Raw genomic sequence first — 15,603 nt, forward strand, 5'->3', positions numbered from 1 at the left:
TAGGCGTTTAGACCAGTGATCGGTTTGGTGTGTACAATCTCTGTTGTATACGGGGCTGGAACTACATAGTTGTTGGGAGTGTAGCGCCTTGCCGGCATGTTAGGTTGCATGTAAGTTGCATACGGAGGTTGCTGATGTGCAGAGTGTGGCTGTGCATTGGAATATGAAGCTGGTTCAGGCTTAAAAGTCTGAGGTGCATTGGACTGACCTGGAAGGCTGGAAGCTGTAGGTGGATCAGTGTCTTGAGGCTCTGGAGAAGTGTTAGCACTGACGGGAATGTTGATGGTAGTTGGCGGTTCGTCGGCTTGGCTCAGCACGTAATCTCTTGTACGCTTAAGTGAGTCTTCTGTGTCGAGATCACACAAACTGGCGCTGCCTTCTTGGCTCCCACCCAGAGCTTGCTCAAAGACTTTTAGCCTTGCCATGGCCGCCACATGTTCACATTCCTTCTGAAGGGCTTCAATTTCTGCTTCCTTGCGTGCAGATTCTGCTTTCATCTCCGCTTCTTTGCATGCAGATTCTGCTTCCTTGCGTGCAGATTCTGTTTTCATCTCTGCTTCTCTCTGGGCGAAGATGGCGTGTACTTTTGTTGTTTCTGCTTCAGCGCGCGCCTTTATGAGCTGCTCGCTGAGGGTTGAGTACCTTGATGAGCCTGATTTGAGTGAGTGCCTTGAGCTCTTAATGGACCTGGATTTGTAAGATGCCGCTCCTGACATTTGCGCAATTTTTGCTTCAGTCTTGCTCACAATGTCGCGCACGGTGCGGTCTCGTTCAGCATTAAGCTGTTGGAAGTCCTGTAGTTCTTTTTCAGACTCAGACGTATTTGCTCTCAGCAGGGTAGAGGAATATTTTTTACAAATCTCCTTGTAGGACTGGTATGCTGAGTACAGTTGTTCAAGGGCTCCCTCTGATGGTAGCTCATGAGCACCGGGCGCAGATAAAACAGTCACTTGTTTTTGCACTCTTTGCCACAGTAATGCTGTCTGGGTAAATAGTTCACTTCTGGCCGTTTCTAGGTTCTCTTTAACCTTCCATGTTGGTTTGGTCAACCGCTTAGATCTTTCACTGTAATTTGAGTGTGAGACCATGTCTTCCTCTTGTTGCTTTAAAGCAGGTAGGGAAATTGTTCTCTCTGACTCCATCAGGAAGGGTGAATACTGCCTGCACTGGTTGTCAGGGAAACAATACAATGTTGCAATCTCTGCAGCCAGCAGTCTGTTTTGCAGGATGTATTTACTGAGTCTCTGGCTGCAATTTACAATTAGCTTATGGGGGATTCTTGGTTTATAGCTGCACACAGTTCTGATAACAGGTAAATACTTTACAGGGCACTTTGTAAGAAGCTGCTATAAAGTTTTATGCTGTGGCTTGTTATCAGCCCCTTGGGGTAATCCGTTCTCTGGATTGTGTGTAGTATAGCACTCCTGGAAACAGGTTCTTTACTGATATATGTGTACTAATCCCGGTCACAGCTAAGGGTACCTTCACACTTAGCGATGCAGCAGCGATCCGACCAGCGATCTGACCTGGTCAGGATCGCTGCTGCATCGCTACATGGTCGCTGGTGAGCTGTCAAACAGGCAGATCTCACCAGCGACCAGTGAACAGCCCCCAGCCAGCAGCGACGTGCAAGCGACGCTGCGCTTGCACGGAGCTGCCCTCTGGAAGCTGCGGAGACTGGTAACTAAGGTAAACATCGGGTATGGTTACCCGATGTTTACATTAGTTACCAGCGCACAGCTGTGTGTGCAGGGAGCAGGGAGCCGCGCACACTGAGCGCTGGCTCCTTGCTCTCCTACCATAGCTACAGTACACATCGGGTTAATTAACCCGATGTGTAATGCAGCTACATGTTCAGAGAGCAGGGAGCCGCGCACACTGCTTAGCGCTGGCTTCTTGCTCTCCTAGCTGCTGTACACATCGGGTTAATTAACCCGATGTGTACAGCAGCTACATGTGCAGAGAGCCGGAGCCGGCAGCACAGGCAGCGTGAGAGCTGCAGAGGCTCGTAACTAAGGTAAATATCGGGTAACCACCTTGGTTACCCGATGTTTATCTTGGATACAGCTTACCTCAGCTGTCAGATGCCGGCTCCTGCTCCCTGCTCGCTTCATTTGTCGCTCTCTCGCTGTCACACACAGCGATCTGTGTGTCACAGCGGGAGAGCGGCTTTGAAGAAAACGAACCAGGGCTGTGTGTAACGAGCAGCGATCTCGCAGCAGGGGCCAGATCGCTGCTCATTGTCACACACAGCGAGATCGCTAATGAGGTCACTGCTGCGTCACAAAAAGCGTGACTCAGCAGCGATCTCGGCAGCGAGCTCGCTGTGTGTGAAGCACCCCTAATCCTTTTCACTATTCTGTATCTTCCTCATAGCAATGAATCCAACCGCTCTAATTATCAGTCCCTTAGATAACTGTATGGTTTTACTCACTCTACGGCTTCCACAGATAGCTCAACTCAGCACAACGATGACTTGTAGGAAGACCAGGAGAAACGCTGTAGTTTTCTTCTAGAATCTTGTATTAAGTACAAAGTAAATGCAGATGAAATGGAATAATCTGTACAGGGTTGCAGACATGTCTCTTCAGCAATGATTTCTCTAGACTAAACTGAAGGAGAAGGGAGGAGCATTCTATACAGAAGCCAACTAAGGGAGGTACATAGGGACAAACTTCATACAGTCTAATCTACCTAGTAACAATAAAGGAATTTCCTGATAGGAGGAAAAATATGCAATGCAAGAATTATATACAACAGGTTGTTCCCATTCATGGGACACAACACTATGCGTGGCGGTCTAAGTCACGCCCCCAAAAGACCGCCGGAGGCACTGCTTCCAAGGCGGCCTCCTCATGACTCACGGCATCCCCGAACCGCATCCTCGGTCGGTGGCAGGCTCTCCCGCTTTCGCGACGCCTGGTGGCCACATGTTCAAGACCGATGGGTGAGAGACATCCTGTCTCACGGTTACAGGATAGAGTTCAGCTCTCGTCCTCCGACTCGTTTCTTCAGAACATCCCCGCCCCCCGCGCGAGCAGACGCACTTTTTCAAGCAGTGGACGCTCTGAAAAAAGGAGTCGTGACCCCCGTTCCCACTCAGGAACAGGGCCGCGGTTTTTACTCCAACTTATTCGTGGTGCCAAAGAAAGACGGATCATTCCGTCCCGTTCTGGACCTCAAATTGCTCAACAAACACGTGAGCACCAGACGATTCCGGATGGAATCTCTCCGCTCGGTTATCGCCTCGATGTCACAAGGAGACTTCCTCGCATCGATCGACATCAAGGATGCCTATCTCCATGTGCCGATCGCACCAGAACATCAACGCTTTTTGCATTTCGCCATCGGGGACGAACACCTTCAGTTCGTGGCATTGCCCTTCGGCCTGGCGACAGCCCCACGGGTTTTCACCAAGGTCATGGCATCCGTTGTGGCGGTCCTGCATTCTCAGGGGCACTCGGTGATTCCCTACTTAGACGATCTCCTAGTCAGGGCACCTTCTCGGGCGGCGTGTCAACACAGCCTTACCGTCGCTCTGGAGACCCTCCAGCAGTTCGGGTGGCTCATCAACTTCCCAAAATCCAAGTTGACACCGACCCAAACTCTGACCTATCTAGGGATGGAGTTTCATAAACAGTCAGCGGTAGTCAAGCTACCACTAGACAAACAGCTGTCACTGCAGGCAGGGGTGCAATCTCTGATTCAGAGTCAGTCACACCCCTTGAGACGCCTCATGCACTTCCTGGGGAAGATGGTGGCAGCGATGGAAGCAGTGCCCTTCGCGCAATTCCATCTGCGTCCGCTCCAGTGGGACATTCTCCACAAATGGGACAGGAGGTCGAACTCTCTCGACAGGAACGTCTCTCTTTCCCTTGCAACAAAGACGTCTCTTCAGTGGTGGCTTCTTCCCACTTCTCTATCACAGGGAAAATCCTTCCTGCCCCAAACCTGGGCTGTGGTCACCACGGACGCGAGCCTGTCAGGGTGGGGAGCGGTGTTCCTCCATCACAGGGCTCAGGGAACCTGGACTCCGATAGAGTCTTCCCTGCAGATCAATGTCCTGGAGATAAGGGCAGTGTATCTGGCCCTATTGGCTTTCCAGCAGTTGCTGGAGGGCAGGCAGATCCGTATCCAGTCTGACAACGCCACTGCCGTCGCATACATCAACCACCAAGGCGGCACGCGGAGTCGTCAAGCCTTCCAAGAAGTCCAGCGAATTCTGCAGTGGGTGGAAGCCACAGCATCCACCATCTCCGCAGTTCACATACCGGGCGTAGAAAACTGGGAAGCAGATTTTCTCAGTCGTCAGGGCATGGATGCGGGGGAATGGTCCCTGCACCCAGAAGTGTTTCGAGAGATCTGTCACCGCTGGGGAACGCCGGACGTCGATCTCATCGCGTCACGGCACAACAACAAGGTCCCGGCCTTCATGGCACGATCTCAAGATCACAGAGCTCTGGCGGCGGACGCATTAGTTCAGCATTGGTCGCAGTTTCGACTGCCTTATGTATTTCCTCCTCTGGCAATGCTGCCCAGAGTACTACGCAAGATCAGGTCCGACTGCCGTCGCGCCATTCTCGTCGCTCCAGACTGGCCGAGGCGGTCATGGTACCCGGATCTGTGGCATCTCACGGTGGGTCAGCCGTGGGCGCTGCCAGACCGCCCAGACTTGCTGTCGCAAGGGCCGTTTTTCCATCTGAATTTTGCGGCCCTCAACCTGACTGTGTGGCCATTGAGTCCTGGCTCCTAGCGTCTTCAGGGTTGTCTCAGGATGTCATTGCCACTATGAGACAGGCCAGGAAACAGACGTCCGCCAAGATCTATCACAGGACTTGGCGGATTTTCTTGTCCTGGTGTTCTGATAGAGGTTTTACTCCCTGGCCTTTTGCCTTACCCACTTTTCTTTCCTTCCTTCAATCCGGAATGGATAAGGGGTTGTCACTTAGTTCTCTCAAAGGGCAAGTTTCGGCACTCTCAATATTCTTTCAAAAGCGCCTGGCCAAGCTTCCGCAGGTCCGCACGTTCCTGCAGGGAGTTTGCCACATAGTCCCACCTTACAAGCGCCCGCTTGAACCCTGGGACCTTAACAGGGTGCTAACGGCTCTTCAGAAACCGCCTTTTGAGCCGCTGCGGGATGTCTCCTTATCACGTCTTTCGCAGAAAGTGGCATTTCTAGTAGCAGTTACCTCACTCCGTAGAGTGTCGGAGCTTGCAGCACTGTCATGCAAAGCCCCCTTCTTGGTTTTTCACCAGGATAAGGTGGTTCTCCGTCCTGTTCAGGAATTTCTCCCTAAGGTGGTATCGCCTTTTCATCTCAATCAGGATATCACCTTACCTTCATTTTGCCCTAATCCAATTCACCGCTTTGAAAAGGATTTGCACTCATTAGATCTAGTGAGAGCACTCCGTTTCTACGTGTCTCGCACAGCGCCCCTGTGCCGTTCAGATGCGCTTTTTGTCCTTGTGGCTGGTCAGCGTAAGGGTTCGCAAGCTTCCAGGTCAACCTTGGCTCGGTGGATCAAGGAACCGATTCTTGAAGCTTACCGTTCTTCGGGGCTTCCGATTCCTTCGGGGCTGAAAGCCCATTCTACCAGAGCCGTGGGGGCGTCCTGGGCATTGCGGCACCAGGCAACGGCTCTACAAGTGTGTCAGGCAGCTACCTGGTCTAGTCTGCACACTTTCACAAAGCACTATCAAGTGCATGCCTATGCTTCGGCAGATGCCAGTCTAGGTAGGCAAGTCCTTCAGGCGGCGGTGGCCCACCTGTAAGAGGGAGTCGTGTCGGCTCTTGTTATCGAGGTATTCTTTTACCCACCCAGGGACTGCTTTTGGACGTCCCAATTGTCTGGGTCTCCCAATGGAGCGACAAAGAAGAAGGGAATTTTGTTTACTTACCGTAAATTCCTTTTCTTCTAGCTCCTATTGGGAGACCCAGCACCCGCCCCTGTTCCCTTCGGCTAGTTGTTCTTTTGTGTACACATGTTGTTCATGTTCAATTGTTTCATGGTTTTCAGTTCTCCGAACATCCTTCGGATTGAATTTACCTTAAACCAATTTATAAGTTTCCTCCTTCCTGCTTTTGCACCAAAACTGAGGAGCCCGTGATGCACGGGAGGGTGTATAGGCAGAGGGGAGGGGTTACACTTTTGAGTGTAATACTTTGTGTGGCCTCCGGAGGCAGAAGCTATACACCCAATTGTCTGGGTCTCCCAATAGGAGCTAGAAGAAAAGGAATTTACAGTAAGTAAACAAAATTCCCTTCTTTGGTCACCTATTTGTTGGTTTAATGTTTATGCTCACATAATTATGGTGCAGAGTGGTAATAATATTATACTAATATAAATATTAAAATTGAATCAATTACAAATAAAATAAATGATACTTGATAATAGAACATATTAAACTAGTAGATAAAATACAATAATATTGTGTAATATAATCTGTCATAAAAATGTATGATCCTGATGTTATATTTCACTATTGTATTTAATCCACATTTTATATGTTGGGTTTATTTTGATTAAAATTATTTTAATGTTAATTTTGTTATTGTTTATATTCTATTATGTGATCAATATTAAACCAGTTTATAGGTATAACTGTTAGAAGCTTTCAGATTATACAGTGCCTGTTCAGTGTGCTTACCTGGCGAAGGCGCCGGTTTGGAGCCAAAAACTGGTTCTTGTTTAAAAAAATCTTAGAATTAAGGTATTACTTTTTTACATCCTCCTTTTGAGACTTTTCACACAGCGGCGAACAGACTAGGACATCCCTGCAGCCCAGCTTTCTACACTGTGTTCCAAATTATTATGCAAAAAGAGTTTAGGAGTGATAAGGTTAGAATTTTTTTGTTTGTCATTTAAACTCATTGCTGGTGATGGTGTCAGGGCTCTTTATATCACTGAAAGCAATTGCAGATACCTGTGCAAATTAGTTTGGAAGGTGAGTCCAAATAAAGGCAAGACTACTTAAGAAGGCTGTTCCACATTATTAAGCAGCCTACATTTTTTGCCAAAATGGGAAAGAAAAAGGATGTGTCTGCTGCTGAGAAGCAACAAATTGTGTAGTATTTAGGTCAAGGCATGACTACAATCAACATTGCCAAGACACTTCATCGTGATCATCGCACAATCAAGAAGTATGTAGCTGATTCACAGCACACGTGTGCGTGCTAAGGAAAAATTGAGGACTCTTTCCAACAGGCAATTGCGTCAGGTTAAAAGAGCAGCTGCTAAAAGGCCTTGTCATAGCAGCAGACAAGTTTTTGAAGCTGCTGGGGCCTCAACGTCCCCCGAACAACAAGATGCAGGGTCTTTCCGAGGTTTGCAGCTGTGCGTAAGCCATTCTGTCAACCACCTCTACCCACTGCACACAAGCAGAATCTGCTCCAGTGGGCCAAACGATACATGAAGACTGACTTCCAAACTGTTTTGTTCACCGATGAGTGCCGTGCAACGCTTGATGGTCCAGATGGATGGAGTGGAGGATGGCTGGTTGATGAACACCCCATGAAAACACGGCTAAGGTGCCAACAAGGAGGAGGTGGAGTAATGTTTTGGGCTAAAATCATGGTGAGAGAGATTGTCGGCCCCTTTAGGATCCCTGAAGGGGTAAAGATGAACTCCATAATCTATGTGGAGTTTCTAAAACAGCACTTCCTGCCATGGTTCAGGAGGAAGAACCGTGCATTCCGCAGCAAGATCATTTTCATGCATGATAATGCACCGTCTCATGCTGCAAATAACACATCTGCATCTCTGGCTGCTATGGGCATAAAAGAGGACAAACTTATGGTGTGGCCACCATGTTCTCCTGACCTCAACCCCATTGAGAACCTCTGGAGCATCATCAAAAGGAGTGTCTATGAGATGTAGATAGTAGATGACTGGAAAATAACTAACTGCAATTCATAAAGTTAATTTAGGAAAATATGAAAAAATATTTTTTGCATAATAATTTGGAACACAGTGTAAACACCGCAACCCACTCTGAGAACCGAAAGGAAAGGGTTCAGTGCCACCATCCTGTACATACGTGAGTGTATATCTTACACTCACCACCATTCTTTCATCTATCCCTACAAAGCGCTACCATAACTTCATAACCTCCCTAACTGTAAGGCTATGTGTCCACGAGAGAATGTTGCTGCGGATTTTTGTGCCTCAAAATCCGCAGCTTTCCCCCAGAATCCGCACCTTAGCATAGCTGCGGATTTGACGCGGATTTGACGCGGATTTGACGCGGATTTCGTTGCGGATTTTGATGCGGATTTTGTCCATTGTACTCTAATATGTTTCTGAATAAAGCTTTGACTGTTTTGAAGGCAAAAAAAAGTCTCTTTGTGTCATTTCCTGTCCCAACCCTCCTTTCTTCTCCATTATCCATTTTGTTAGCAGTCTCACAGTGTGCTTATACAGAAAAGCTGCGGCCAACACCACTGGGCTCTTACATTCTAACAGGCTGTATATAATAACCCAGTGGTGGTGGCCGCAGCTTATAGCCAAAAAATGTGGTCCCATGTTCCCTTTCACTGTTATTTTAAAAAAAAAAAAAAAAAAATGTGCTCCGCTGTATTTTCACTGTCCAGCCCGATGCAAGCAAGCAACTGGGGGCTGTGCTTCTCAGCGGGATAAGGCTGAAGCATTCTCTGCCCCTCCCGCTGAGAAAAACAGTCCTCAGCTGCCCCTGAAAATGGCGGCTCCGTTGTGAAGCGCCATTCTCAGGTGCTGTACCGAGGCTCATCCAGCCGCCCTGATGCATTTGGCTGGCTGGGTAATATTACGGGGTTAATGCCAGTTTTCTGCAAACTGGCACTAAGCCCGAGGTTCATAATGTCATGCCTGTGTAGACACGGCCATTATGAACCTCCATTTGGGAAAAAAGAAAACACAACACCTTTTATTAAAAATTTTAATTGAAAGAAAAACACACACACACATCCCTGATTCCCATCTTTATTACTCCCAAGCCTCAGAGGTTAATCCAGGACAATATCACAGGAAAGTTCTCTGCCGGCTGCTGGGAGCGGCAGAACTCACTGGCCGGGTCAGCTCAGTTCATAGCTCAGCTCGGGTCAGCTGACTTCAGAGCATCAGCTGACCCGGGCACAGAAGTCAGCCGGTCAGCTGACTTAATTCGCGAGCGCGGGCGGGTCAGCTGAGTGCACATCGACAGCTGAATAGTCGGCCGATGTGCACTCATCTGACCCAGGCACGGACGTCAACCGGTCCCAGCAGACGGAAGAGAGCTTTGCAGCATCTCGTACACTGACGGCTGCTGGGACCGGCTGACGTCCGTGCCCGGGTCACATGACTGCACATCGTCAGCTGACTTAATTCGCGAGCGCGGGCGGGTCAGCTGACTGCACACCGACCAGCTGATGTGCCGGGCTCCGATGTGCACTCATGTGACCCGGGCACGGACGTCAGCCGGTCCCAGCAGACAGAAGAGAGCTGTGCAGCATCTCGTACACTGACAGCTGCTGTGACCGGCTGACGCCAGTGCCCGGGTCAGCCGGGTGCACATCGGAGCTGTCATGGATTATCGTCGGGGGATTCAGGGAGTAATAAAGATGGGAATCAGGGATGTGTGTGTGTTTTTATTTCAAATAAAATTTTTCAAAAAGTGTTTTCTTTTCTTTATTACCAAACGGAGGTTCATAATGGCTGTGTCTACACAGGCATGACATTATGAACCTCGGGCTTAGTGCCAGTTTGCAGAAAACTGGCATTAACTCCGTTATATTACCCAGCCAGCCAAATGCATCAGGGCAGCTGGATGAGCCTCGGTACAGCACCTGTGAATGGCGCTTCACAACGGAGCCGCCATTTTCAGGGGCAGCTGAGGACTGTTTTTCTCAGCGGGAGGGGCAGAGAATGCTTCAGCCTTATCCCGCTGAGAAGCACAGCCCTCAGTTGCTTGCTTGCATCGGGCTGGACAGTGAAAATACAGCGGAGCACATTTTTTTTTTTTTTTTTTAAAAAGAATTGTGAAAAAAGAGCTGGGATCCTGTTTTGCCAGCTAAAAGCAAGCAGCCTGTAACTAGCTGCTTTTAGCTGGCAATCCAGAGTCCGGACACAACACGACTACACTGCCACTACTCTACACTACAAAATGGTGAAACTTCCTCTTCCTGAACTATCCTACATCACTTCCTGCGGATTTGTTTGCGAGATCCGCACCAAATCCGCAGGAAAAAGAGCCTGTGGGAACAGACCTGCGGATTTCTTGCGGATTTTACACCTTGCATTGACTTGCATGGGAAAAATCCGCACCAAAATCCGCAACAATAATTGACATGCTGCAGATTTTTCCGGATCAAAATCCGCAGCAAATCCGCCGCGGAAAAATCCGCAGCATGGGCACAGCATTTCCAAAATGCCATTGAAATGGCTTGGAAGTGCTGCTGCTGCAGATTTTCGGCAAATCCGCGGTAAATCCGCGGCAAAATCCGCGGTAAATCCGCAGCGTGGGCACATAGCCTAAGACACAATGATTGACTGTACTGTTGTCTGCACGATTTAGAAAAAGTAAAAATTCTGACTTTGGTCATTTGATATATATTGGTTTTTCAAAATATTTTATATATTCCTCCCCCCCCACCCCCTTCATATCATTATCATTAACTAGTATTCATAAAATGACACTGGCTTATATTTCTACTTAAATTTATTTGTTCCACAACTTTTATAAGATAGCTAAGGCTAGTTTCACACTTGCGTTGTTTTCCTTCAGTTGCAATCCGCCGTTTTGGAAAACAGCGGAATCCATTAACGGATTATGCTGCTTCCCGTAGACTTGTATGGACGACTGATTGCGAGTGATGGACCTGCGTTGCTTCCGCCGGGCGGAAGGAACGCAGCATGTAACGTTTTTTGAGCAGCGGAATCCTTAGGATTTCGCTGCGCATGCCCTATCTGGCTCCCTGCACACGTAACCAGGGTACACATCGGGTTACTAAGCAAAGCGCTTTGCCTAGTTACCCGATATTTACCCTGGCTACGTGTGCAAGGAGACAGCGCTAAGCGGTGTACGCTGATAACCAAGGTAAATATCGGGTAACAAAGCAAAGTGGTTTGCTTAGTTACCCGATATTTACCCTGGCTACGTGTGCAGGGAGCCGACACTTCCCTGCTTTGCTCCGCCCCCTCCCGCACTCCGCATGTACGCGCTCGCACACACAGACAAGACAGACAGACAGAGACACATACACAGACATGCCTGTCCCCAGTGATGCAGTCCCCGTGGCACTGACTCTCTCAGCGCCATGGCCCCACGCACTCCGCAACCCGCACACATTCTTGGCGGCCGAACGGTCAGCTGATCACCCGGCGGCCGGCTGCTGTGAGCGATCAGCTGATCACCCGGCGGCCGGCTGCTGTGAGCGATCAGCTGATCACCCGGCGGCCGGCTGCTGTGAGCGATCAGCTGATCACCCGGCGGCCGGCTGCTGTGAGCGATCAGCTGATCACCCGGCGGCCGGCTGCTGTGAGCGATCAGCTGATCACCCGGCGGCCGGCTGCTGTGAGCGATCAGCTGATCACCCGGCGGCCGGCTGCTGTGAGCGATCAGCTGATTAGCCGGCGACCGGGTGATCAGCTGATCGTTCACAATAGTCTGCCGCCGGTAAAACTGTAAAGAAAAAGGAAAAAAAAAAAAAAAAAAGCTAATTCCGTTGTTTTGTACGATCGTTGCATCAGTTGTGCCACTATATGCAACACATCCGTTGCATCCGTCACACAACGCAATGCAACGGATGCTGTTCAACGCAAGTGTGAAACTAGCCTATGACCTGTCTAGAATATGTGAATTTTATAGAGATGCAATAATGCATATTAAAACTAAAAGGTTAAACATAACACCCCCATTCTCTTCCTTGTTCAGTTTTGGCATAGGTACTTAAAATTTGGTGTAAATGTGTATCATTTATCACAAGGAAATGCTGCCATTAAACTTTTGGGCATTAAATACAGTGATAGATGTCCTTGACAATGTTTCGTTTTTTTTTTAATTTTTTACACAACAGAAATTTTGGATAACCTTCTTTTACAGTTTAGGCTGGATTTTAGGTCTATGCATTCATAACTCTCTAATTGGCATGTTTTGTTCTCTAGGTTCCTTCAGATCTTATGGACAAAGAGTTTCTGCCTATTTTGAAAGAGGAGCCCCTACTACCTTTGGCACTTGTTTCATTTACTGAGGAGGAGCAGGTAAGGGCTGGATAGATTATTGTATTAACTAAATCATTACTAATTCATCTTCCCTCTCATTAAACTTTTTCTTTTTCAGTCAAGTTTGAATGCGGCATCCAGGCTCATATTCCTGTGCAGCTGCTAAATTGATGCCTCCACCCTGTGCCAGTCATTTCACTAGTTGTCCATCAGCTATAGAATACAATATAAACTTTATACTCTTGCCTACAAAGGTTCTCCTTAATGCTGCACCACCCTACATTGCCTCTTTTATCTGTCTACTACTCTTTCCATTATTTGTCGCGTATCGGGGTGCTCGGGTACGCCTGATACTCGTGTGTCGGATGTGTCCTTTGTGAAAGATTTGACTCAGAGCCTGCTCTCTTCAGTGAATGATGGAAGCAGGCACCCAAGTGAGAGTCACTTGCAGTCTCTGGCTGTCACTGGGGGTAAGATAAACCTGTAATTCAGTGTACATGTCCATTAGTGTGTTGTCTCCTGCTCAGAGATAAAACTTGAGATAGATGAATAGATATAGATAGATATACAGATATCACCTCTGAATAGGACACAAACACGAAGGAATAAATACACTGAATGGAAATATAAACTCTATGCTTTTGTGTGTGCACGCACGCACGCACACACACACATACATACATTGAATGATTCATTCATTCATTCATTCATTCATTCATTCATTCATTCATTTTGGCTTTCACAATAAATAAAGTTGTTTCTCAAAAGTATACATACCCCGGCAGATTTTTTGCTTTCTTGGTGTTTTTTCAGAGAATATGAATACGTCGAATACTTTTTTTCCCCACTCGTGGCTAGTGGTTGGGTGAAGCCGTTTATTGTCAAACTACTGTGTTTTCTCTTCTTAAATGATGAGAATCTAAAACATCCAAATGACCCTGATCAAAAGTTCACATACCCCAGTTCTTAATACCGTGTATTGCCCCCTCTAACATCAATGACCGCTTGCAAGTCTTTTGTGGTAGTTGTGGATGAGGCTCTGTATTTTCTCATATGGTAAAGCTGCCCATTCTTCTTGGCAAAAAGCCTCCATTTCAAGTAAATTCCTAGGCTTTCTTGCATGAACTGCCCACTTGAGTTCTCCCCAGAGTGACTCAATGATATTGAGGTCAGGAGACTGAGATGGCCACTCCAGAACCTTCACTTTGTTCTGCAGTAGCCAATGACAGGTCGACTTGGCCTTGTGTTTTGGATCGTTGTCATGTTGGAACATCTAAGTACTTCCCGTACGTAGCTTCCGGGCTGATGAGTGCAAATTTGCCTCCAGTATTTGCTGCTAATGTCCAGCATTCATCTTAAACTTTGACCAAGTTTCCTGTGCCTTTTTGTAGCTCACACAGCCACACATCAGCGATCCACCTCCGTGCTTTACAATAGGAATGGTGTTCCTTTCATCATAGGCCTTGTTGACACCTATCCAAATGTATGTACAGTTCAACTATCTTTTCCCATAGCTCCGTTGACAATTGTTTTGCTTTCCCCATGACTCACAATCCAGAAACTTCAGTGGCTAGATGAAAGATGCAACAGTCTGTCTGGATCCCAGAAATTCACTCAGCTTTTATGCACACACACTGATGACAAGCAAAAAGATCATAGGTTAGGATGTTACCTTTATTAGTCATTCAAACCCATTTGTGTCAACTTCTGTGCCGATTATCAGACCAAAATTACCAGGGTATGTGAATTTTTGATCAGGATCATTTGGACGTTTTTGGATGTCAGATTTAAAAAGAGAAAACAGTAGTTTGACAATAAATGTCTTCACCCAAACACTAACCATGAGTGGAAAAAAGTTTGTATACTAAAAACATAACAAGTTCACTACAGTTTTTTTTTTTTTTTTTTTTTATCTATCGTGAAAGTAGGGCATTTAAGTAGAAGTGTTCAGTGGTGATTTCCTCATCTCAGTTTATCGAGATGATTGAATCGCCAAGAATTGTTATGGGTATCTCTCCCCCCTCCCCCACGATAAAAAAAAGTCAAGAAGTCAATAACTTGAAAGGTGGACAATTGCACCATGACCATGTCAATTACAGCTTGACAATGTCTCCTGCTGTTCACAAGAGGAGGTATTGTCTGTGGAGGCATGGCATCCCACTCTACTTGAAGGGCGACCCTTAGGTCATTGAGAATCTGAGCTGCAGAGTTATGAGCCGCTTCACGGCAACTCAGCTGATCCCATAGGTTTTCTATGGGATTGAGGTCTGGTGAAGATAGCTTCATTTGAGGTATCCCAGTCTCCAGAAGCTGTTCCCCTGTTGATGCAACCTTGATGAGCTAGAGCATTGTTGTCCATGAAGATGAAATTAGGCCTACATTGTCCAAGCAGAGACACAATGACTGTGAATGGTACAGTGGCAAGCCCCTACTACTTAAATAACATCATTAATCCAAAGTGTAGGGCAGTTCTGTATTGAATAGACACACCTGCCCACACTGTAACACCACTACCTCCAATGGCTCATCTGGTGACAACAGTGGCCGATGCATAGCACTCGTCTTCACATTCCCAGCTTCGTTTTTGCCCATAATTCTGCTCAGCATGAATCGACTTTCTAGTCCCTTGTCTAGCGTAGATACTCCTTGGCCCTTTCATGACAATAACACCTGTGCCTAGTGGTGTGGTCATGTACGCTTGCAAGATGTGTTGCACGCTGATGTAAACTATTTTGAATGGTCTGAAGTGGGACATTGGTGACTCTCACGTCCCTTAAATGGGCCTTGAGTTATGTGACGTTCATCAACCGGTTCTGAAGGGCATTCTTTGCAATCAAGCGATCATCAGCAATCATCTGTGTGGGATGTGGCCAAAGGATGTCCACATTTATGCCTTTCTGTGACTCTTCCAGTCTCTCTGTATCTGTGTTACAACCTGCTGATGACACTCTATGCTCAGTGGCCACTTCTATCTCTGAGAGCATCCTGCTTGAAGCCTCGCAAGGGCAAGGTGCTGTTGATCAGCGCTATTCATCTCTATTAGGTGTTCACAAATGAGGTTGGCGACACATTTGTGTACATCTCAAAAGATTTCACATCACTGAAATAAAGGCCAGACAGTCCAAAGTGAGTTTATCTGCCTCATTTGTAGTGCGTAGCTCCATCAGGGATTTTAAATGAATATTTTTTTTTTTTTTGCTGGTTTAAATGTAAAACTGATGCTCTGTGTAGAGCAAAGGATAAATGTGAACTGAAGATTAACAATTATCCAGAATGTTATGTACCCAAAAATGGTACCAATGAAAAAAAAACTTCAATGGATCAAGACAAAAAACAAGCCCCCATAGCTGACAGATCAGGAGGTGATTATTTGACTACCTGCGGTCATGGCACCATGACATCCACGTGATTGTGTTGCATAGGTCCTGAT

At 47.2% G+C, this 15,603-nt stretch overlaps 1 protein-coding gene across 3 annotated transcripts in view; it reads left to right on the top strand.

Moving 5' to 3' along the window:
• The window catches only part of GIGYF2 (GRB10 interacting GYF protein 2), a 308,508-nt gene that overhangs the window by 45,505 nt on the left and 247,400 nt on the right, over nt 1-15,603 (top strand). For all 3 annotated transcript variants that reach the window (XM_075340885.1, XM_075340887.1, XM_075340886.1), the window contains exon 4: nt 12,117-12,212. In XM_075340885.1, coding sequence (XP_075197000.1) covers nt 12,117-12,212 — 96 coding nt within the window. The remainder of the gene's footprint in view (nt 1-12,116; nt 12,213-15,603) is intronic.

Source organism: Anomaloglossus baeobatrachus, chromosome 3, assembly GCF_048569485.1.
Source record: "Anomaloglossus baeobatrachus isolate aAnoBae1 chromosome 3, aAnoBae1.hap1, whole genome shotgun sequence".
NCBI classification, from domain to species: Eukaryota; Metazoa; Chordata; class Amphibia; order Anura; family Aromobatidae; genus Anomaloglossus; species Anomaloglossus baeobatrachus.